We start from the raw sequence: 23,416 nt of genomic DNA on the forward strand, positions 1-23,416 counted from the left end.
TAGGGCAGCCTGGGCTACATAATAGTACCATCTTAAAGAACTCACTCACACACACACACACACACATTTCTGAATAAAACAGTCCTTTATTTTTGTAAAGATAATTTTCATGAATATTAGCGTATGGGAAAATCTTTAAATATTTGTCCTATTTCTGTATAGATACATATAAAATGTATTGCTTTTGTTATTTTTAGATGATTATAATCACTTACCACCATCTTTACAGTTACTTCAACTTTGTAGGTCCTACTTTTAAAAGAGGGAGTTAGTGATTCTTAATAATTTGAAATTTGCAAAGCTCATGTACTAAATAAATTTATGTAAAGCTACAATTGCAGAGCAATTCTCATATTCACACGAAAGTGAATTTTTAATGATGATACGTTTTCTCTCCTTGTTCTTTGACTCCATCTGTAAACTCCCCTTGTGTTGTTGACTGAGAAACAGGAGTAGTCATTGGCCTGGCTACTCTCTTAGTGGCCTTGCATTAGTAGACACTAAAGGCCAAACTTTGATGGAAGAAGGTAGGGCAAATTTTAGAAAAATGGTCAAGAGAAGTAGAACCTGGAGCCAAATGAGCAGAATAATATCAGGAGATGAGGGAGTAGCTACTTTTAATGTCTTTAAAGCTGTGATGTTGTACCATACTTGCCAAAGCCGTAGATGAATAAACCCCATGTCATCTCCTCCTCACAATTTTATTCTGGTATCAGTGAAATTATGTATACCATTAAAAATAGAGTTGTCAAAAACAGAGAAAGCCATTAATTGCTAGCTCTCTCAGAGAAGTAAAACAGCTTTTAGAGTTATTTAGTTATTATATGTTTCAGAATAACTTTATAAATTTTTTCTAATGCAAAAGTGATAAAAGAGTAACTAAACCAAGTATATTTTCTATCTTTGGATACAAAATAAAAATGAATTTTAGTATTTATAGTATTACATTCCTAGTAGATTTGAAACATTTTTTTCTGTTCTCTTATGTGCTTTCATAGCATAAAAGAGATATATTTTCATTTAACTCATTCTTATTGTTGGAGTTTAATACAAAAACTGGCACATAGTAAATAAACATTATATTCAAAAATGTTTGCTAAAACTGATATTTTGCTATGTCAAGAGGATTATTGAAACTGAAAATTTCTTCAACCTTCTGGGGGTATGTATTTTATCTATATGATTATAATAAGTAGATGTTATCCCACTGTGTCTATGAAAAAGTTAAAGAGCATTGAACCAGGAAGCAGGGGATTCCATGGCTCAAGCAGATTCCTGGATAGCCATAACACTAAGCATGTGGTATTGTATATGTTATCGCTTCTTTATACTTCTTTGTCTTAGTCTCAAGATTGTCGTACCAACTTTATTAGTATTTTAGCAGTGTGACATGTCAAGCATGTATGAACTATGTGTACAATATGCAGAACTTTTGCAAGGATTACATAACAGATTGTCTGAAAGAGTCCTTGCAACTAGAAGACACCCTAACACTGAATGCAGGCGTTGATGTTCCCATAAGCTACAGTTTTTTTTAACAACTCCTGTACAGATTGCAGCACTTCAGATCCTGGATTTTCAGATTAGTGATGTTTATATGCAAATTTGCAAATATTCCAAAACTTAAGGTGTAGCTCGTGTCTGAGATGTCTCTGGTCGCAAGCATTTCAGATTAAAGCTACTCGATCTGTGTTTGGGATTCATGAAACTGTATTTTCATTTGCCGTGCATCTTGCCTTCGCAGCCTGCCATTGTAACAGCAATGGCTCCTTCTCAGAGGTTTGTCACACCAGAACTGGGCAGTGTGAGTGCAGACCCAATGTGCAGGGGAGGCGCTGTGATGAGTGTAAGGTAAGAAACATGCTCATCTTTCAATGATGGATTCCATACACATATTGAACAAAGGGGTCAGAATTATTTACTCCTGAAAATGGAATATCTGTGCTCAATGAAACGTTTTCTCAACTATAACAAAATTTACTGTGCATTGCATTTGACCTGTGTTCCTACATACAAAATTTTATAATAATTGCTGTAATTTAAGTATTTACTCAACAAATAACATAGATTTAATTCTAGCCTGTGGGGAGTAAAATAATTTACCATGGGGGAAGTGAAAATGTGCAACTCCTTTTGCTTCCAACCAACTCCCCAACACACACACACACACACACACACACACACACACACACACAAACTTCAAGTTCTGTTGTTTAAAAGTTTGTTCAGTGGATTAACACTGGAAATAGTGAAAATTTTCATCATAGTTTTAGAACTATGATTGAAATTATGATTGATTAAAATGAACTATCCCATCAATGAGAATGTTGTTTTCAGTATCCGTTTCCAGTGATAGCCCTGCCCTGTGTTGAGGTTCCCTCATGAGTGCCTGCCAGTTTTGGCTCCTTTCACATGGGTGCATTTTGTTATTCACAACAAGCAAGTCATTTTCAGATGTCAGACTGGCCTTTAGTAGAAAGTTTCAAAACACCTCTGCTTCTATCACTTGAATAATACCATATGCTCAACCCTGCCTTGTTTCCTTGTTTTTCCTTCTCTTGGGTTTTAAAGCTCAGTACGTGGTGGGACTCAGCGAAGCGATTCTGTGAGCTGTGTGACTGCAGTCCCCTGGGCTCTGTGTCACCACAGTGTGATATGACGGGAAGATGTATCTGTAAATCAGGCTTTGTAGGGAAACAGTGCAACCTCCGAAGGCAGGTGCACCATCCGGAGGAGCAGCCACACAGAGCTCAGCGGGTGCTAGGGTCACCTCGGATGTGGGGTTCCAGCGGTTCCAGAGGGTGCCCCAGGGGAACCTATTGGACCCCTGTGCCGGTAGGCACTGCATGGTTGTGTGGGCATGCTATTTCCTGGGCTGTAGCTGAAGAGGCTTGGAAACTTTTTGCCAAATAATTTTGGTAACTAAGTGTGCAAACTGTTCGCTAAGTATGCAAATTGCAAATGCAGAAATTCTACAATGCCTGACTAAAGCCTGACTGTTAAAATTTGTGCATAAGTATCGATTAAGCATGGCTGTGGGGGTTGGAGAGATGTCTCATCAGTTAATAGCATTGACTGCTCTTTTAGAGAACCCAAGTTTGAGTCCCAATACCTAGCTAAAAATATCTGCAACTTCCTCTTCTGGCCTCTGTAAGCACCAGGCACCAATGTGGTGCTCACACATACAAACAACTCATACACATAAAATAAAATATTTTTGAAAGCATATCTGTGGACAAACCAAATAAAAATTTTGTTGGAGGGAACCCAAGGTATCAAAAGTGACCTTTCTGGAGTACAAACATAAGCCTGACATATCATTTTCACTAAGGTTTTGCTAATTTCCAACCGTGATTCTGCTCATGTACACATCAAACACAAGAAACACATAACCCTCTTTAAATGAAGAACAGACACGAAGGAAAACTTTCCACTTTCCACTTTCAAAAATTTTCTTCATTGGGAGGCTCGCAGCAATCTGCCTGCTGCCATAGTTCCAGTGTATCTAAATCCCCAGCATTTGCACTCATGTCAATGTACACACACACATACACACACACATACACACACATGCATGCACATACATATACACAGACACATATACACACACACATACACACACACACACACAAACACATACACACACATGCATGCACACACATGCACAGACACATATACACATACACACACATGCATGCACACGCATATACACAGACACATATACACAGAGAGACACGTGCACACATTCATAGACACAGACACACACACACATGCATGCACACACATGCACAGACACATACACACAGAGACACATATACACACAGACACACACATGCACACTCTCACACTACATACAATTTAAAAATAAATCTTAAAGTTCCAGGTAATAGGGGATCCTGATTGCCCACTTGTCTTGGTGGAGGCTTCAGGTCTCAGTGTTCTGTGCCTCTGTTACAACACATGCACAAAAGGGAAGTGGCTATAGCTATTTGAGGGATCGTCCTGGAAGTTCATATTTGTTATAGCTAGAGAGCAGTGCTTGGCACATAGGAAGCAACATGCACCTGCTAGACTTTGTTACTACCCCAGGTGAGAGGTACTGATGGGAGCCGTCAGTCTTTCTGTGGTTTCTGGAAGGGAGCTCTATGTAATCTCAGTTATAGACTACAAGATTGTTCCTCAACTTTATTTATTGGAGAGCTTTTCTTTGAACTGTGGAATAGATATATTAGTACCAATTTTATTAAAATTTATTGTTTTATTAGGAAGATTGGTACTTTTATTTGAACTACAATATATAAATATTAGAAAAGGATTTTAGCAACCATTTGTTTTATTTATTTCTTTATATAATCAGTCTTACAATAATTAATGACAGCTGTGATTTAGAAATCCATTTTATATTTGATCGATTTGTCCCTTAAAGGAATGTGCGTATCTATACATACATAAGTGTATTTGCTAGATGTGGAGGATTCCGGGAATAAAGATAATTGTTAAGTCCAGTCTTTACAAGCAGGCTTAGTATATGAAAAAAGTTATAATACAATGACTAATGGGAAGTTTTACAACTATAATTCAGATAGTTGAAAATTTAAGTATAGTGGGCTCAGTGGGGAAAGCGCCTGACACCTTGAGTTCCAGCCTCAAATCCACCGTGGAAGGAGAGGACCAGTCAGGAAAGTGGCTCTTCCACTCCTACGTTGGTGCGGGAGACACATGCTCTCACTGCAAACACACATCATACACTCAATATTAAGAAAAATAGTACATAAAATTTAGGTTTCTGCTTTGCTTCCAAAAAAACCGAAGCACATTATCGTTTAGACTTTTTTTGGAATCCAAGTGTTTCTGTAATATGTGCGTGTCTGGTGTCTGTGTTTGTGCATGTGTCATGGGTGTGTATGTGCATGTGGCTGTGTGTGTGTTTGTGTGTGCCTGGATGTATGTGTACGTAATGTAATTGGAATCACAGTCTAGATAATGTGTATGCTGTTTTTAGAATTTTTATGTGACGTCGCACCATAAATGTATTCCTACCATTAAAACTGCTTCAAAATAGATTTTACTTAATTGCTTCTCATTTTATAGCATGAATGTACTATAATTTAATTTATTCAGTACTTTCTCTAACAGTGGAGATTTGAGTGTCACCAGAATTACATGCTATGATAAACAATCTGTAACGAGCTTGCTTGTTATTTAGTCATTGTTCTAATATCTGATAATTCCTCTGAGATTAAAGATTTTACATTGAAATATTTTTATTAATAAAATCTGTTTTCATTTTTCTTTATATATATGTAGGTGAATTTAATTTTAAAATTATTTTTTGTCACTGCTTACATACGTTCTACTTTAATATGATGAAATCTGAATTACAAATAGAACTTAAAATAAGGCGAACAGTAAAAATTAACATGATTATCACGTTCAATCAACTCATTGTACATTTTAAACAATGCAACTATTCTTAGCCAGTCATATTAAGTCTAATTCTCATTATAATTTTAATTTCTCAAATTTATTTCTAATACTGCTAACAATGATATTAAAAAATATAATGAAGCTTATTCATTTCTCTTTGGGTGATTCCTAATAAATGGCAAGATTAATTTTTACCAAGAAGTAATTATGAAGTCTATTTTTCCAAAATACAAATTATTTTGACAAAGAAGTAATTACGAGGAGTAATTTTCCAGATTAAAATGCCATAATAATGTGACATACTTTATATTTATAAAAGAAAAGTGGTGTGCTTTAAGTATGATATGTCGTTCTCATTTTTCTAACATAGCGATGAGTCCTGAATTCACCAGTGTTTTTAATCATAGTTATCCTGGGCCTGGTAACATGCATTTCAAGGATGTCGTCACAGCTGGTAATGCAAGCCTGGTGGAAGATGAATCGGTACAGATAGATGTGGGACCCGCAGTTTCAAACTTGGATGAACAGGCTGGCCTTATCTTTCTAATCTAGTGCATTGATCTTTTCTCACAAACTGGCTTTAATGTCTAGAATCCTGATCACTATTATTGAAAATGTCTTAACCAAGCACAGGTAGTTCATAAAATCTGAAAGTAATCAATTTAATATATTAGCAGTAAAGTGAGTAAAATGTTAAATTAAAACCAGGAAGGTAATGCATAATCTATTTTACATTGCTATTAGAACCAAGGAAGATTATACAAAGGCTTTTGAAACTAAGATGACAACATAGTGCCTATTTTGATAATTAATTTTGAAGATATCTCTAATTAACCATACTTTTCACTTTGTCAACATAGAAAATCCACTGAATAACAGACAGTTGTCAGTGCCACCAGAGAGCCTGGTGACTCCTGGGTTCCTCACTGCTGACTGCTCTCTAGATTCTGTGCTTCTTGTTAGTATGAGTTCACTTGCTGAGATTTATATTTTCTTTTCTTTTCCACGCCAGCCTGAAACCTTCGGCCTGCAATTGGGAAGGGGGTGTGTTCCCTGCAACTGTAATTCTTTTGGCTCAAAGTCATTTGACTGTGACGAGAGTGGGCAGTGCTGGTGCCAGCCTGGAGTAGCAGGGAAGAAATGCGACCGTTGTGCCCATGGCTACTTCAACTTCCAAGAAGGAGGCTGTACAGGTCTGTAAACGAGACTACTGTCCTGTGCATTTGTTCTTGGAATTTATGCTGCTGGTTCTTGTAACAGTTTGTTCTGTTGAAGAGAATGCAGGTTGAAAACAAGTATGTGATGCAGAATATTTAAAGTAATGAATATGCTAATTTGTAATAATTAACAAATAGAACACAGCACAGTTGGAAACGCTCCCCTGCATGTAACTATGCTTGCAAGCATTGAGCAACAACCAGCAGATCCCGAATGTAGATGTGCCCTTTTGTCTGTGTCCTCTATTCTCATGACTTCCACAGCTTGAAACATCAAATTCCAGGGGTTTTGGTGCGATTGTTTTCTTAGATTCCTTTCAAACTAAGAGAACTCAATTTTACCAAACACAAAATGGACACGAGACTTAAGGGAGTTTTGTTTTTGTCTTGATTTTTTTGTGTCTGGTAGAAAAACCAAGCTTGTATCAAAGTTGCGTCAGAAGGCTTTACATCCTGGGAAAGAAACGAGTTGTATCTTGATATTTATTTCATGGAAAAATACAGGATGTAGTTTCAAACATGATTCCTTGAAAGAGTGTTTGTCCTATGTCCAGCCAGAGCTTTCACACAAATCATGAACTAAACATACACACACACACACACACCACAACTAATCAATCAATTAGCACCCTAGGAGTGAAATTAAAGATTGCAATTAGCTTTGATTTATATATCACAAATTTACGGTTGATGGTATTCCAACAATGACAAAAATGATTTGCACCTTTGTTTACTAAGTTTGACTGACAGCTCTTACCTCTGTACAGTACTCTCAGCACCATGGCAAGATTTTAAAATATTGTCATTGACTATTGAAGTAAATTCATGTGAGAATCAAAATAATATTGCAAAGTATTTAAGGTACCAGTATCTTTCAGTGCGCCTCCTGAATTATAAGCTGATAGCTTTCATCAGAAAGTCATTTTTGGTCATTTGTGATGTGATAGAAATCACGTAAGACCTGTGTGATCTCTAAGCTAATATTCAATAGCACTAAAAACTATAAAGAACCACTTAAAATATTCTGATCTTTAAGTGCAATTCTCATTAATATTTCAACATGATATGAATTAATGCAAAGCTTTCTAAGTTAGGGATTCTATTGCTGTGATAAAACATCCTGACCAAAAGCAACTTGTAGAAGAAAAGGTGTATTTCAGCTTACAATACTTAGATCACACCCCATCACTAAGAGAAGTCAGAACAGAAACTCAAGACAGGAATCAAGAGGCAGGAGATGATACAGACGCCACGGAGGAATATAACTTAGTGGTTTGATCCTCATGGCTTGCTCAGCCTGCTTTCTTATACAATCATGGACCTCCAGACTCCGGATGGCAACATCCACATGAAAGTGGGTCCACCCACTTCAATCACCCACCAAAATGTTCCCCAGAGGCCAGTCTGTTGGGGGAATTTCTCAGTTGAGGTTTTCTTCCCAAATAGTTTTATCTTATGTCAAGTTGATAAAAAATAAAATAAAATAAAAAACTTCCTAGAACAGGGCCTTTTATATATTCAATGAACTCTACTAGCAAAAGTTACTAATAAAAATAAGAATATTTACAATTATAAAGTTCTGATAAAATGCCAAAAGTCCAATTTATTTGTATTTTAAGTCAGAGAAACAGAATAATGAGAAGTAAAAAATGAATCACACTGGGTATGATTATAACTGCGTATTGAGTTAGTATTTTTCATGTCTCTGACAAAATGGCTGACAATGGGAACTTAAGTGCTTTTTGGGTTCATAGTTTGAGTTTATATTCTAACCTCATGAAGTGGACATGGTGTTAGGACTATAAGGCAAGCTGCTTCACATTCTGTCTGCAGTACAGAAGAAGAGAAATGAATGATGGCAGTCATCTTGCTGTCTGTTTCTCTTTATATTCAACAGGAGTTTTTACAAATTAAGAGTATAAGAGTATTCCTCATGCTCTGTGTTTCTGCCTGCTAGGTGGCTTACCTAGAGGTTACCCTAATAGATTCATAGGAACTTCCATTGTTTTAAGCTTCTGGGTCATTCCAGATATGCCCCAATTTCAGTTATCTTTCCTTGTACTCTCTCCCTCCATCCTTTCCCCACCTAATCTCTCCTTTGCCCATGCCCACCCCATTTCAGCGCCCTCCCCAGCCCTCCTGTGTGTCTCTTCTATTTCCTGTTCACAGTGAGATGCATTTGTTCCCACTGGAGGCTTTCCTGCTACTTACCTTCTTTGAGTCTATGGACTGTAGCATCGTTATTTTTACTTTATACCCACCTATAAGCGAGTACATGCAATATTTATCTTTCTGGGTCTGGATTACCTCACTCAGGATGACCTTTTACCAGCCTGAATCAGCCACTTTTTATAACCAGGCAGTGTTTCCAACGGAGGGATTGGGACTGTCACCTAGCCACAAAACCTATGCCCTATAATTAGCCTTGCCTACAAGATATGCTGGGGTAAATGTGGTGCAGAAATTATGGGAGTGGCCAACCAACAACTGGTCCAGATTGAGATACATATCATGAGAAGGACCCCATCCCTGACACTGCCTGGAAGGATAGAACAGAGAGTCTGGACAGCCCAGAGACTTAGGATAGAACCAAACATGACTGGGGAAAAAATTCAATGAAATGATTCCCAATGATATTTTGCAATACTCATAGATCATTGCCTATCCCAGTTGTCATCAGACAGTACCCAGCAAGTGATGGAAACAGGTACAGAGACCCACAGCCAAATGCTAGGCAGACCTTGGAAAATCCTGTAGAAGAGGCAGAGAAAGGATTATGGGAACCAGAGGGGCCAAGGACATCACACAAAAAAAATCCACAGTATCAACTAACTTGGGAACATGGGGGCTTGCTAAGATGCAACTGCCAGCCAAAGAGCTTCTGTAGCTCTTTGTATATGGGCCCTCTGCCCATAAGTGTTGCAATGGAGAGGGCCGCTTGTTCACCCTGGCCACCTGGCTTGCTTAGCCCCAAAATAACCACACAGAAATTGTATTAATTAAATCACTGCTTAGCCCATTAGCTCTAGCCTCTTATTGGCTAACTCTCAAATCTTGATTTAACCTATTTCTATTAATCTGTATATTGCCATGTGGTAGTGGCTTACCAGGAAAGACTCAGCAATTCTGTCTCTGGCAGCTCCATGGCATTCCTCTCTGACTCTGCTTTCCTCCTCCCAGAATTAAATTATGTCTTCTCTGCCTACCTAAGTTCTGCCCTATCAAATAGGCCAAGGCAGTTTCTTTATTCATTAACCAATGAAGGCAACACATAAACAGAAGAACCTCCTACACGACATAAGTTACAGTTGTATAGTTTGGTCTTCTTGTGGACCTCCTAATAGTGGAGCAGGGGCTATCGCTGACTCTGTTACCTGCTATCAGGATCATTTCCTCCTACTTAATTGCCCCATCCAGCCTTAATAGGAAAAGAGATACCTGGTCTTATTGCAACTTAATATGCGATATGGGAAGTCCTTCTGTATATGTGTTGCTTTTTATTGGTTAATGAACAAAGAATCTGCTTTGGCTGTGATAGGGCTGAATAGAACTAGGCCAGAAAGCTAAACTGAATGCTAGGAGAAAGAAGGCAGGGTTGTCATGTAGCCCCCAGAGGAGACAAATGCCGGAACTTTAACCGATAAGCCACAACCTTGTGGTGATACACAGATTAATAGAAGTAGGTTAATTTAAGCTATAAGAGCTACTTAGCAATACATTTAAATGATTGGCCTAGCAGAGATTTAATTAATATAGTTTCTGAGTGATTATTTTAGGTCTGGACAGCCAGGAAGCAAACAAGTAGTCTCCGTCAACAGGTTTGTCATGGTTAGGTGATATACATGGGAGGCTTGCCCTTTTCTGAAGCGAAAGGAGGAGTAGTGGTTGGGGGAGTGGAAGGTTTTGGGAAGGAGAGATAGTAAAATGTGATTGGAATGGAAATTAATTAATTAGTTAATTAATAAAATACAAAAGAAAAGAGTATTCCTCATGCCAAATAGCCTATATGTATCTAGTGTTCCAATCAATAACTAATTTTATGACCTTGGATGTTTGTTTTGACTATGCTTTTTTCTGCAAAATTCATCTTTATTTTAGGTTATCAACATTATCTATGTCATGAGGATTTGTAGGAATTCACTGAGTTAATAATAGATTTAGAGTATCAGTATTATTGGTTTTTTTACCATTATCTTTATTAACATTTTAAATTGCAATACACATTGTGCATTGACAGAGAAAACTAATTCATTGCTCAAGTATGATTACACTGAAATTCTACATGGAGAATTTCTATTTCCAAATAATGATTCAAACTGTCCCATCATGTTTCTTATTAGATAAATTTAGACAATATGCTATTTTTCTTCTTAATGAATGTCATATATAAATAAATCTATTATCTTAGAATTAGCAAAAACAATAACAATAGCAAAGACAATAACCACTGCCATTTATTTATACTTACTCTATGTCAAGCATGGTGTTAAACATTCACAGCTGCTATGAAACACTTTGATAATTATGACCCCTTAAAATTCAACTGAATCAAATATCTAACTAGACTCAATTAAAATGATTTAACCATCAGTTCGCCAACTAAAAGCTTTCTGACAACGTTGATCTTCAATTTGAATTCAAGTATTTGGTATGTATTTATTTTTTGCAATAACTTCTTTTAAATCAAGTGCTATGCTTAACTGTATTCTTTCCAGTTGAATCGAGTCTACACACTGAGTGACATGCATCACTTCTCATGGTTGGCTTTGAAGGTCTTCTGAAAGCCAATTCTTACATTCTTTGAGGACAAACAATAAGTAGGAAATTCATATTCTTATAGTTCATTTCTAGTAAGAAAAATACTTTGGAATTAAAGTACTGAATTTGGGTCATAAAGAAATCAGAAATTATTTTAAAAGTTTCATGATGTAACTATTTTAAAAGATACATAAAACTAAAATATATTCTGTTATTTGCAACTACATACATGGTGTACTAGATTTAAGATGCTGGGTATTGATTAATATAATCAATATTATCAGGAAGAAAAGAGTTAATTTTTACAGCAAAGGAATGTATTTATAAACTTGAAATATATACAGCCTAAATTCCATTTAAGTTCTAAGACAGACACTAGAAGCTTGACTCCACCCCTACACAACAGGAAATAACCAGATGAACACAGCTTTCCTATCCCTATGTAGTCTCTTAGGATCTAGAATAAAGAGATCTGGTGAGCCAAGAAACTCTGAACAAGAGTGTCACTCTCTGATAGCACATGCAGGTACTTACAGAGCTCCAGACAAAAGGGACAACATACCAACTTCCTTTGGATTTGCAGCTAAATAGACCATAGATGGATTGTAGATGGACTTCTACCTCAAAGTTCCCTTTTCTGCCCTACTAAACCCCAAACACCCTGAACCTCGACACACAAGAACCCACTGACCTGGAAAGATGGCTGTCCCTCGTTATTCTAATTATCAATAAATGAAATAAATACATGAATAAAAACATTAGAATTTATAGTATCTGGGTAGATTATAAATAGGAGAGAATTAGCAACAGATATCTTTTCCTTCATGAAATAGAAAAGTGAAAAGTGCTAAAATTTTGAAATTACTAAGTGAAATGCAGCAATTATTGATGTAATGCTTTTGTGAAATATTACTATAGTATAAATAACAAAGTATGTACATCCCCCCTTCAAGGATCCTTAAACATAGTATCAAAAATGAAAAGAACAAATTAGTGCGTTAAGAATTCACCATGTTATATCAAATTTTGCCTTTCTTTGATTGATCTTCGCTTTCTCTCTTTCCCTTGTGCAGCTTGTGACTGTTCCCATCTGGGCAACAATTGTGACCCAAAAACTGGCCAGTGTATTTGCCCTCCCAATACCATTGGAGAAAAATGTTCTGAGTGTGTTCCCAACACCTGGGGTCACAGCATTGTCACCGGCTGTAAGGTGAGTGAATCACTGTTGTTAGCTGATTGTTTTCTTAAAGAGTTTCCATTCAGTCCAGGTCTGTAACTGAACACTTCAAACCAATATCACATCACAAAATAATATAGAATTATCAATGACTGTCTTAAAGACACTGGTCATTATTTTCCACTTTACTGTGGCAGACACACTGATTGGTTGAATTCATGATGCCTACAAAATAGAAGGGGAAGGGAAAATAAATCTATACTGAAACTTCAAATAACTATCTCATTCTAAGAAAAAGAAAATACATCTGTGAAACAAGAGAGACAAAAATAATTAATTTGCCAATATCCTATTAAAATTGTGTCAAGTTAACTTGGCTTTAATTTACAAGAAGTGATTAAAAGAAATCTGAAGAGTAAAATTAACTAGCTTTCATCAGAAAAGTCCTGTTTTCCCCTATGCAGATCAAGACTCACTCTGAGCGTCAGCAGCGAAGAATCACCGATAAAGTATTCATGAATGATGCCACAGGCCAGGACCCAGTGGCTTCAGTGAGGTTGTGGTGTGGGCTGCCGAGTGCAGACACCTCATGCTTATTTGAATCCACTGATTTGGAGTAAAACAGGAGAAGCCCTAGGGACTTCTAGGCTCCATTCTGGAAAAAATGGAATAGGACATACGTATTCCTTTTAGGAATTACAGGGAACATGGGAACTTCTGGAAAATGGGCATTCAGGGGAGGCTTGGTTCTTTGTTGCTCGATATTTGCCAATCACTAATTAAATGAGATTAAAACTCATTTATCTAATGTGCAATGAGCTTTGACTTACAATTGCAATAAGTTAACCATCCCTTGTGCCTTTTTGAAGTCAGCTCTCATGGCACACGCCTATAATCCCAGCACTTGGGTGGCAGAGGTAGGCAAATCTCTGTGAGTTCCAGGTGAGCATGGTCTACAAGAGCTAGTTCTAGGACAGGCTCTAAAACTACAAAGAAACCCAGTCTCAAAAAAACAACAACAACAACAAAAACAACAAAAAATCAGCTCTCCTTTACCCCTCCTGTTGCTACTGTGTTGAGCTTAGTGATTTCCTCACCTATATGAAACTCTCAGTGAATTTGATTTGCCTTCTATCCCTTACTTTTCAAGTTTATCCATCCTAATGCAAATATCAAATATTTCTTCTATTTAGTTGTTTAATAATATTACATTGTATACCCTCCTGTCACTTGCTTATGTATTTATATTTGATAGGCAGTTTAGAACATTCATTAATTACTCTGCTGTGAGCATTAGTGTGGGAGTCAGCAGTTTATTCACAAACCAAAAATTTTAATTTCTCTTAAGAATACTCCACATCTTTGCCAACACAACAGACAATTCTGACTATTTCGGTTTTAATGATTTAGTTGGTTGTATATTCCTATCTTTTGCATTCTTTAATGTTAAACAATGGTGGGAATTGTGTTGCTTATTTAATTAGCAATTGGCTATTTATGTATATCCTTTTATGAAGCTATTACAAATATTTTGCTCACTTTTATTCTGAGGTTGTTTCCCATTGATAATAATAATTATAAGAGGCTCTTGTGTATTCTAAATGAACATTCTGTAATACACACACATTAAAACTAAGAATATAACTTGCTTTTTACTTAGTATCTTTATCTAATTTTTATATGAATGAATAAGTTTCTTGTATCATTTCTTTTCTGGATTCTGTTTCTTATATTTTGCCTTGGAAGAATATGTTTTCCTAGGTCTAAATATTTCTTTCCTCTGATTTCTTTATAAAATTTTATAATTTTAGCTCTTCAATTTGGGTTCACATTCCACATTTAATATCAAGTTTTCTCTAGTTCGAGGTAATCAAATTCACTTTTTTATGGCTGTCCAAGTTTTCCAACATCATTTATTGAAAAGACTTCCTGTTTAATTAGCTTGGTTCCTTTATTAAAGTAGTTGGCCTCATATTCATGATTCTTGGATTCTTCCATTTTCTTATATAATTGTGTAAACAGTGTGATGTTTTGGATGCTGTAGTTCCCTAGGAAGGAAGGAATCATATTACAAGTCCTCCAGCTTCAGTTCTCATTCCACGTATTCTGGGGGGACTTTGGGTAAAATGCTTTGTATATTCTGTTGCATTCCTGTACACTGTTTCTTCACTGATCATCTGGACCCCTGTGAGGCTTGCTTTTATGTTTTCATAGGGAAGGTGTCAAAAAATACCCTTAAATCTATGGCAAGTGCGTCTCCCGCTGACCCTTCTTATGACCCAATTCATTGCTGAATTTCTCCCATCTTATAATCGGAACTGTTAAACAACCTAAGGTTTCTGTGACCTCTAGAAAGGTTTCATCCTAGATGTCTTCAATGCTTTCCTTTCTCCTACCACAGAGCTTCGTTTCTTTCCTGTGCACATTAAATTCAACCAAAGCCTCAACCATTTTCCTGCATGTCTCTAGACTTCTCACAGCACAGCTCCCATTCTGAGCACATTGGGTTTGCTCCTGTAAATTTTAGCTTCTTCATATTTTCAAAGCAAGTACCATTGTCTCTCAGCTCAGCTTTCTTTGTTTTACTTTTCTCTCTAGCATTACAATCTTGAAGCTGCCTCCACTCACAACATTCTTTCTTTCTTTTTTTTCTCAGAAATAATAGTTTTATACTTTATTATCCAATGTCTAAAAACTTCTTGTTTTGTTTTCTGATTGTTTTTGTTTTTTTTTTTTTTGCTTTCATAGTTTCATTATTTAAACACAGAGGTAGATTTTAAAACTAAGTAGGTGGTATTTTAGTGTGTATATGTAACAAGTCCGGGTAAGATGAGAGTCACACTGCACCTACTGGGTTTAAAGAGGTAAATAAAGGCATTTTAAAGGGAGGGTGAGAGTCCTTTCAGTCAGTGACCCTGAGTTTAGGAACACTGAAATGTGCCAACAAAGTGTGGCCTCCTGAGCATGATGACACTGTCCTGGGTAGACAGGTAGACTCTATTTTTGACTGAGTGGTTGTGAACCATCATTACATGTGATAAAAGGGAAGAAGATCATGAGCTCCCCGACTCCGAGTGAGGAGATCTGGACAGTGGATTAATTCTAGGGGAGGAAGAGTCGCTATTACTTAAGGTGTGGCTCCTAGTAGGGCATCCATGCTCTGATGGCTGCCCCACTTCAGGAGTGCCTTGTCAGCACAAACTGGAGCTGATGACTTATTTCAAAATCAGAAAAGAGAACACAGACTAGGAGGTTTAGAAAGCTGGGGAGTAGATCTTGCAAGAGTTATTAGAAGGAGTTGATAGTGAACATATTCCAAAGACATTTTACAAAATTCTCAGAGAATTCATACAAATTTAAAATTGGGTGAACACTGGCCTAGAATACACTGACCTCAGAAAGAATTTAAGTATTGGAAAGTGTTTAAGGAAGTTCAGACCACGCCCCAATATGTGACTCGAAGTCACAAACATTAGACAAGATGGTCATTTTCTTACTTCTCATGGTATTGAGTTGACTTTCTATAATGCTACATTTTGAAAAACAGTATTTCTTTAAGTATTTGAAAGTTTTTGTTGAGGGTAAACAGTGCTCTAGGTTTCTAAGTGAATGTTATTATTATTTGCATTTTAAAGTCAAACCTGAGTATCCACTCAGTCACTTGGAATTGCTTCTTTAAAATAAATAAATAAATAAATAAGATTCATAGGAGTGCATTCTGGCCACAAAGCATTAAACAGGGCCAAATTATAAGGAAATTCTTGAAATTAAAGCTGATTCTTTATGGTTAGTATAAAGCAGGGTTATGACTTAACATCGATGAAAGTTATTTGGGGCATATTCTTTTACTGGTAACTGAATAAACATTTTGTTGATTGAAGTCTCAATTGAATTTTATTACTTTGAACTATTGTTTAAAGCAACCTAAATTTCTGAGTAACTGCACATTTTGCTACTTGAATGATTTATAAAAATCATGTGGCTACTAGAAACTATTTACAAGCATACATTCTACCATTTAAAAACTTGGGTGAATATAATTTAAAGCAACAGTAGTTTGGAGGGGAGAGAGTCTCTTCTTTTTTTGCCATGGAGAATTCCTCCAAGCTGAGGTGTGGGCACACACATCATTTGAGCTGTTGTTGCAGTAGAATACCAAGCCTGCCATCCTTCACTAGCAGAGGAAAGGCGAATAAATCCTCTGTTGCTAAACAAACATTACATCCAATTATCATTTAAGTTTGATGTTGGGTATAGTGCTATCTAAACACACAGTTAGTTGTCTCATTTATTCCCACTGTAATTTCTCAAATAAACTTCCTGATCTGGAACGATTCCAAAGTCTATTTGTACTGTCAGTAAACCCCAGGAGCTAGTTATTTGATTATATACAGCAAACTGGTGAGAAGGCATTTTACATTATTTTGTCATCTAAAATGATGTTGCTTTTTGGAACTTTTGGAAATCTATCCCATGGTTATTGTTTCTACACCATATCATTATTTTATTTAAGCGAGTCCACACATACTCAGGGAAATTGGCAATTCTGAAAGCTCATTCTACATCTGCTATTCTTTAGTGAGTTATGTGAGGGCCATTGTATTAATCAGCGTTCTCTAAAGGAACAGAAATAGCTGGATGAATATGAATATGCATACATATTAAAAGGGGATTTAACAAATTGGCTTACAAAATTTGGTCCCGGTTGTTCAAAGAATGGTTGTCTCGCAAAGGAAAATGGGGAATCCTGTAGTTTCTCAGTCCATGAGGCTGGATGTCTGAGCAGTCCCAATCTGGCATTGGTGTCCTGGAGAGTGGCTTGTAGGCAATTTACTTTGGAATGCCAACACATTTTAATACCAGCAAAGAAAGGACTCGGCAACAGGATAGGTCATGTTGCCAGCAAGAGTGAGGGCAATCAGGCAAAGAGCAGAGCTTTCTCTTTTTCTATCTTTTCAGTGGTTGGCAACAAGGCATAGTCTTAATTCAAGGTGTCTCTCCTTGTTTCAAATAATCTAAGAAAATCCCTCACAGCTGAGCCTAGATATTGGGTTTTAGTTGACTCAAGATGTATCTAGTTGAGAATCAAGATAAGCCATCACAGATATGGTAATGGATTACCTGTGTATTAGAAACTATGTCTGTTAGAAGTCCCCTTCTTGCTCTATCTTACCCTCTGGGAAATATCCTATTGAGTTGAAAACCCATCCCTTGTTTTACCATTGAACCATCTTTGTTTTTTTGTTTTTGTTTTTGTTATTGTTTGGGTTTGGGTTGTTTTTTTTTTTTTTTTTTTGGTTTGGTTTGGTTTTGCGTAATAGCCCTAGCTGTCCTGGAACTAGCTCTGTGGACCTGACAGGCCTCAAACTCAGAGATGCCCCTGCCTCTGCCTCCCAAGGGCTGGGATTAAAGGCACACACCACCACCACTTGGCTCATTGGACAGTCTTGAATATTCCTGTAAATTCTAAATTAGGAAAAGGTGCATCTGGCTTTCTCTTTGTCTTTCTTACTAACCTGTAGCCTCTTAAAGAACATACATGTTCAAACCCATGTCCTGCCACTTAACTGGGACTATGCAAGTTATAGCCTCTTTTTCATTATCTGTGAGATAATAACACGAAACTACTTCCATAGAAAACGTGTGCCATCCACTGTGCCTGCTCATCTCAGCATCTCTATGAGGAGGTCACTGTATCATGTCTTAAGGATAGGAAAATTGGATGCATCCGGAAGTGAATTAACCTGACTCAGGCTATATGGCTAGTAAGTGGTAGGTGTAAATGAAGCATAGTTGGAACACCTAACTGCTCTACTAAACAAGTGTTAGCCCACTCGGGACATAGGTCCTGCCTTTTACTTGATTGTTATGATGGATGATGTGTTGATTATAAAATGCAATGTTTGTGTGTTTTTAAAGTAGACAGACCAGATTTAGAAGTAGAGAAAATACTGAAACCTAAGTCTGTTTTTGGAACTGGATTTTATTAACAGTCATGGCAGGCTCTGAAAGATGTCTCTCCATCCACTGTGTATCAGGCATCTAGAGTTGTTATTAGACATTCACACTGACACCTTTTCCCAGAAGACATGGACAAATACCTGAGAATCTACACTTTTGTTGAAATTCTCCCTCCCTCTTCTCTCCCTCTTTCGTGTGTGTGTGTGTGTGTGTGTGTGTGTGTGTGTGTGTGTATGTGTGTGTGTATGTGTGTAAAATTTTCATATATTTTCAGGCACATAATCAACTCTAAATAGCTTATTTATATTTAAATTTTTAATTAAATTTAATTTCTCCTATATTTATTAGGAAGGAATCCAATATAAAAAGGGTTTGTTTCTGGTTTTTTTGGAAGGGTTATATATACTTTTAGTTCTTATTTTAATGTTGTGCTTAGTGTAATTAAATAAATGGAAAGTAAAATCCAGCTCAAAAAGAAAGAAATAAACCATGTTTGTAATATAATAATAGCCACAGTTCATATCACTAGTTTAAGATACCATTATAAGGATTCTTTTTAAGTGAGTGTGCATGCACACAGGGGCACATGTGCCAAAGTGTGAGCTTGGGAGTCATAGGTCAATTCTCGGGAGTCCGTTCCCTCTTGCCCCTTGTAGGATCGATTCATTAGGCCTGGCCACTAGCACTTATAGGATGGATTCATCAGGCCTGACCACTAGCACTGCTCTCTACCCACTCAACATAGCACTAGCCGTAAACTAACTCTTAAGGGCAATTCCTCCTACAGCCTCTTCCCTGGTTAACAAGGAAGAGGCAGAAGGCTATTTGTCTTCCGGGCTGAGAGGGTAACTCAGTCAATACAGCACTTGCCGCACAGGCAGAAGGCCCTAACCTTGATCCGCAGAACTCACAGCAGAGATAGCCTAGTTTGTAAGCCCACAAGCTCCTGTAAAGGACGCTGTCTCAAAAACCAAGGAGGGTAGAACTTAAGGAGTGACACTTGAGGGTGACCTCTGCTTCCATATGTACCTACCGGAGCATGTGTATACCCACACTGGTAAGCACGCATGCATACATACATGCATAGACACACATGGGCGCACACACAAAATTAATAATGTCATTTAAGGTAGCTTAGAATAAAAAAAAAACCAAAAAGTACATTTTCTTTCTTATCACACAACATTGTAGTTTCTAGATTACCATGTATTTTTCTCCATACAGTAAACTTTTTAATGCTATGTTCACAGATGTATCCCAAAGGACTACACTCCAGCGTTACAAAGCTTATTATATGGTTCATATTTGCATAGTGGAATAGAAACGTTAAGATTAAAATTTTAAGATGTTTCCTATGCAGTTGTGTCAACAGTTGCTGTTTTTCTCCCTTGCACAGGCTTGTAACTGCAGCACAGTGGGGTCCTTGGATTCACAATGCAACGTAAACACAGGCCAGTGCAACTGTCATCCCAAATTCTCTGGTATGAGATGCTCGGAGTGCAACCGAGGTCACTGGAACTATCCTCACTGCAGTCTCTGTGAATGCTTCCTTCCAGGAACAGATGCCACCTCTTGTGATTCGGAGACAAAAAGATGCTCCTGCAGCGATCAAACAGGACAGTGCACCTGTAAGGTACGTGGGGCTGACACGCTGTGAGGAACACCCTCATTCACTGTGGAGTCCGTTACTCAGCTTCATCATCATTCGGTGTTTTATTCTTGCTTCATTAAGCAACACAAACAAACATTCATGGCCAGACACAGATTTCCTTGATGTACGATCATTGGCATACGTTCCAGTTTTCAAGAACTCCCTTTCAGCCCAAACACAATCTCGTTTTCCAGTCAGTACACAGGGTGTCATTTTTACAGTGAGTGGAGTTATTTTTCTTCTGTGTTCTTCTTGCATAAATAAATGTCTGTGGAGTGGGCAGGGAGGGCTCTCAGGCACAGTCCGAGGAAAAGCACTGCTGATAACCAAGCTTATCGCAAACCATTTCTCCCGAAGTTAATCCACAGTCACTGCACACGTTAGCATATTTACTGCTATGGAGATTCAGTAAAATTCCATCACCTGTGAGTCCTGACAGAACAAACAGTGGCTAACTATGTGCAAATTTCCATCCTCATTAATACTGCTAAATGATGTAGAAAAACAGCCAATTAAAATGGGTAAGAGGGATTTTTTCTGCCTTATATATTTCTGGAAAATAATCAATCCCAGGAAAAATGTGGTTAAAACAGTGTCATGTACAGCTTCTCGAGACAAAGTCTATGCAAAGACATCCAAAGGAAATGGCAGATTGAAATCTGGGAAGCGAGTAGCTTTGAATTTCAGAAAACAACAGCCTCTGCATGAAGTGCCCTAGTTAAGCAGATTATCATGCACACTTTATAACAGCCTTATGTTATATTTGCTGTATGTTGCATATATATCATACTATAGCATTTGTATAATATTAGAGTAAATATATAAATGTGCTTTAGCTTCCTGACTTTTTTCATAGCTAGAAATCATTGGTTACCTTTGCTTTTGAAATTCTTATTGCTCACAGCGGAGTCATCGGAAACGCACCGTTAGATCTCAGCAACAGCATGCAGCATCCTTAGTAACAGGTGCATTTAGGAACCAAGTACCTTTTAAAGGCCCAAGAAATCCCGACAGGGATGTGAGCTATAAATACCATTTGAGGTATCAGTCTTAGACTCTTTGTTCATTTGTTCTACTTTGCTAAATGGAAAAGAAATGTGTTGTTATTTCTCGTTATTAAGCTGATTTCTCCTATAACATTATAAGGAACGCTGAAGGAGCCTCTTCTTTCTTCAGGTGAATGTAGAGGGCATCCACTGTGACAGGTGCCGGCCTGGCAAATATGGACTTGATGCCAAGAATCCACTTGGCTGCAGCAGCTGCTATTGCTTCGGCGTTACTAGTCAGTGCTCTGAAGCAAAGGGTCTGATCCGTATGGGGGTGAGTAAGGAGCCGCTGAGCCGTGTAATGGTATAATGTTCATTCCTGCAGGAATCTTTCAGTCAGGCCCTGAGGGGTAGTAGGAAATGGCAAAACATTTAAGTAACCTTGTCCCCCGTGTGTGTTCAGAAATGGTAAAGGCTCCATGTGCCATTAGGCAGTTGGTATAAATACCTCCTTTAAATTCTCCCTAGCAGATTGTTCAGTTACTGTTGATAAGGAAATAGATGGCAAGAGCAGACTAGAAACCGTGCCAGGGACGCCTGGTGTCCTGGCTTGGTCAGCTGCCGCATCCAGAGGAAGCTGGAGTGCGACTGTTGTCATCTAACACAGCCCTGGAGAGCACAGCCTGCTGCGTGCCTTCCAGTCGGCCGTCAGGAGTTGTTCATTGTTAGCATTGGGATTATGCTTATTTTGAGTTTCATCTCCCTTTATCTCTCCAGAATTTAATTTCAACTTTTATTAATGATAAAATATTGCAGTTTTTTAGAGACTCTGAGTTTTATTATGCAAGACATTTCCAGTTATTCCCCGCTGCCTTCACCCATCATGTCTCATTTCTTTTCCCTGTGACAACTCATCAAAGCAGGGACAGGAACTCAGACAGGCGTGTCTCCGCACTTAGTGTTAAAATGATGCTTCATAGCCATATTCAGCTTCCTGCTGAAATTTGTGCTTCGCAGGTGACCCTGAGTGACGAGCAGACCATTCTGCCTCTGGTGGATGAGGCCCTGCAGCACACAACCACCAAAGGCATTGCTTTCCAGCACCCAGAGATTGTTGCAAAGATGGATGAAGTCAGGCAAGATCTCCATCTGGAGCCTTTTTACTGGAAGCTGCCAGAACAATTTGAAGGAAAAAAGGTAAAAATAACCCTGAATTCACAAATGAAGAATATAAAACAAGATTTAGGAGTCAGGTAATTTGGGGGGGGGGTTACCTAAGTCATCTCATTTTATTCTATTTCTTTTTTCAGTTGATGGCCTATGGAGGTAAACTCAAGTATGCAATCTATTTTGAGGCTCGGGATGAGACAGGCTTCTCAACCTACAAACCTCAAGTTATCATTCGAGGTGGGACTCCTACTCACGCTAGAATTATCACCAGGTATATGGCTGCCCCTCTCATTGGCCAGCTGACAAGGCATGAAATCGAAATGACAGAGGTAAGCTTGGAAGTTGTTTGGTGTAAAGATACTGATGCTTTTATTTTTAAATTCAGTTTTATCGCAACAGACTCTCTTGCTATTTACAGAAAGAATGGAAATATTATGGGGATGATCCTCGAATCACTAGAACTGTGACCCGTGAAGACTTCTTGGATATACTCTATGATATTCATTATATTCTTATCAAGGCTACTTATGGAAATGTCGTGAGACAAAGCCGGTAAAGTAAAAAAGAAAGTACTCAAGCTAAGTTTGGGTTTTGGTGCGTACCGGGTTGGTCAGGAAGACACCCGACGAGAAATCAGCTAGTGGCTACTTTGGAACTAAGGTGAAAGAAGACAAACCAAGGAAGGCTTCTGGTCACGTGGTAGAAGACACCATAGTTTGCCCCTAAAATAAGCAGCATAAGAACAATATTCTAACTTACATTAGTCATGGAAAGTTTAATGCACAAGACAAAACTTAAACACAGCACATATGAGGGTTGCATATTATCAACTGTAATGTTTTGAATCCATAGTAAGATTATGGAGAACACTGACCTTGAAACATGAAGGTGAGTAGTCAAGGCCAAGTTATCACAGTCTCCTTCATTCTTGAGCACGCACCTCTGTCCATGCTAGTATAACATATATGTCCATTTACCCTGGATAGCATGATGTAAGATGATTAAAAATTATAGTTAAAAAAACAAACATGGGCTAATTAAAGAACTACATGTGAAACCAAGGAACCCA

The 23,416-nt window shown here is 37.7% G+C and overlaps 1 protein-coding gene across 3 annotated transcripts in view; it reads left to right on the plus strand.

Annotated features, from left to right (window-relative positions):
• The window catches only part of Lama2 (laminin subunit alpha 2), a 579,970-nt gene that overhangs the window by 375,502 nt on the left and 181,052 nt on the right, over nucleotides 1–23,416 (plus strand). For all 3 annotated transcript variants that reach the window (XM_075946853.1, XM_075946864.1, XM_075946871.1), the window contains 8 exons: nucleotides 1,745–1,851; nucleotides 6,440–6,620; nucleotides 12,476–12,612; nucleotides 19,937–20,173; nucleotides 21,368–21,511; nucleotides 22,195–22,374; nucleotides 22,488–22,676; nucleotides 22,766–22,899. In XM_075946853.1, coding sequence (XP_075802968.1) covers nucleotides 1,745–1,851; nucleotides 6,440–6,620; nucleotides 12,476–12,612; nucleotides 19,937–20,173; nucleotides 21,368–21,511; nucleotides 22,195–22,374; nucleotides 22,488–22,676; nucleotides 22,766–22,899 — 1,309 coding nt within the window. The remainder of the gene's footprint in view (nucleotides 1–1,744; nucleotides 1,852–6,439; nucleotides 6,621–12,475; nucleotides 12,613–19,936; nucleotides 20,174–21,367; nucleotides 21,512–22,194; nucleotides 22,375–22,487; nucleotides 22,677–22,765; nucleotides 22,900–23,416) is intronic.

The sequence above is a fragment of the Microtus pennsylvanicus genome, chromosome 1 (assembly GCF_037038515.1).
Source record: "Microtus pennsylvanicus isolate mMicPen1 chromosome 1, mMicPen1.hap1, whole genome shotgun sequence".
Lineage (NCBI taxonomy): Eukaryota > Metazoa > Chordata > Mammalia > Rodentia > Cricetidae > Microtus > Microtus pennsylvanicus.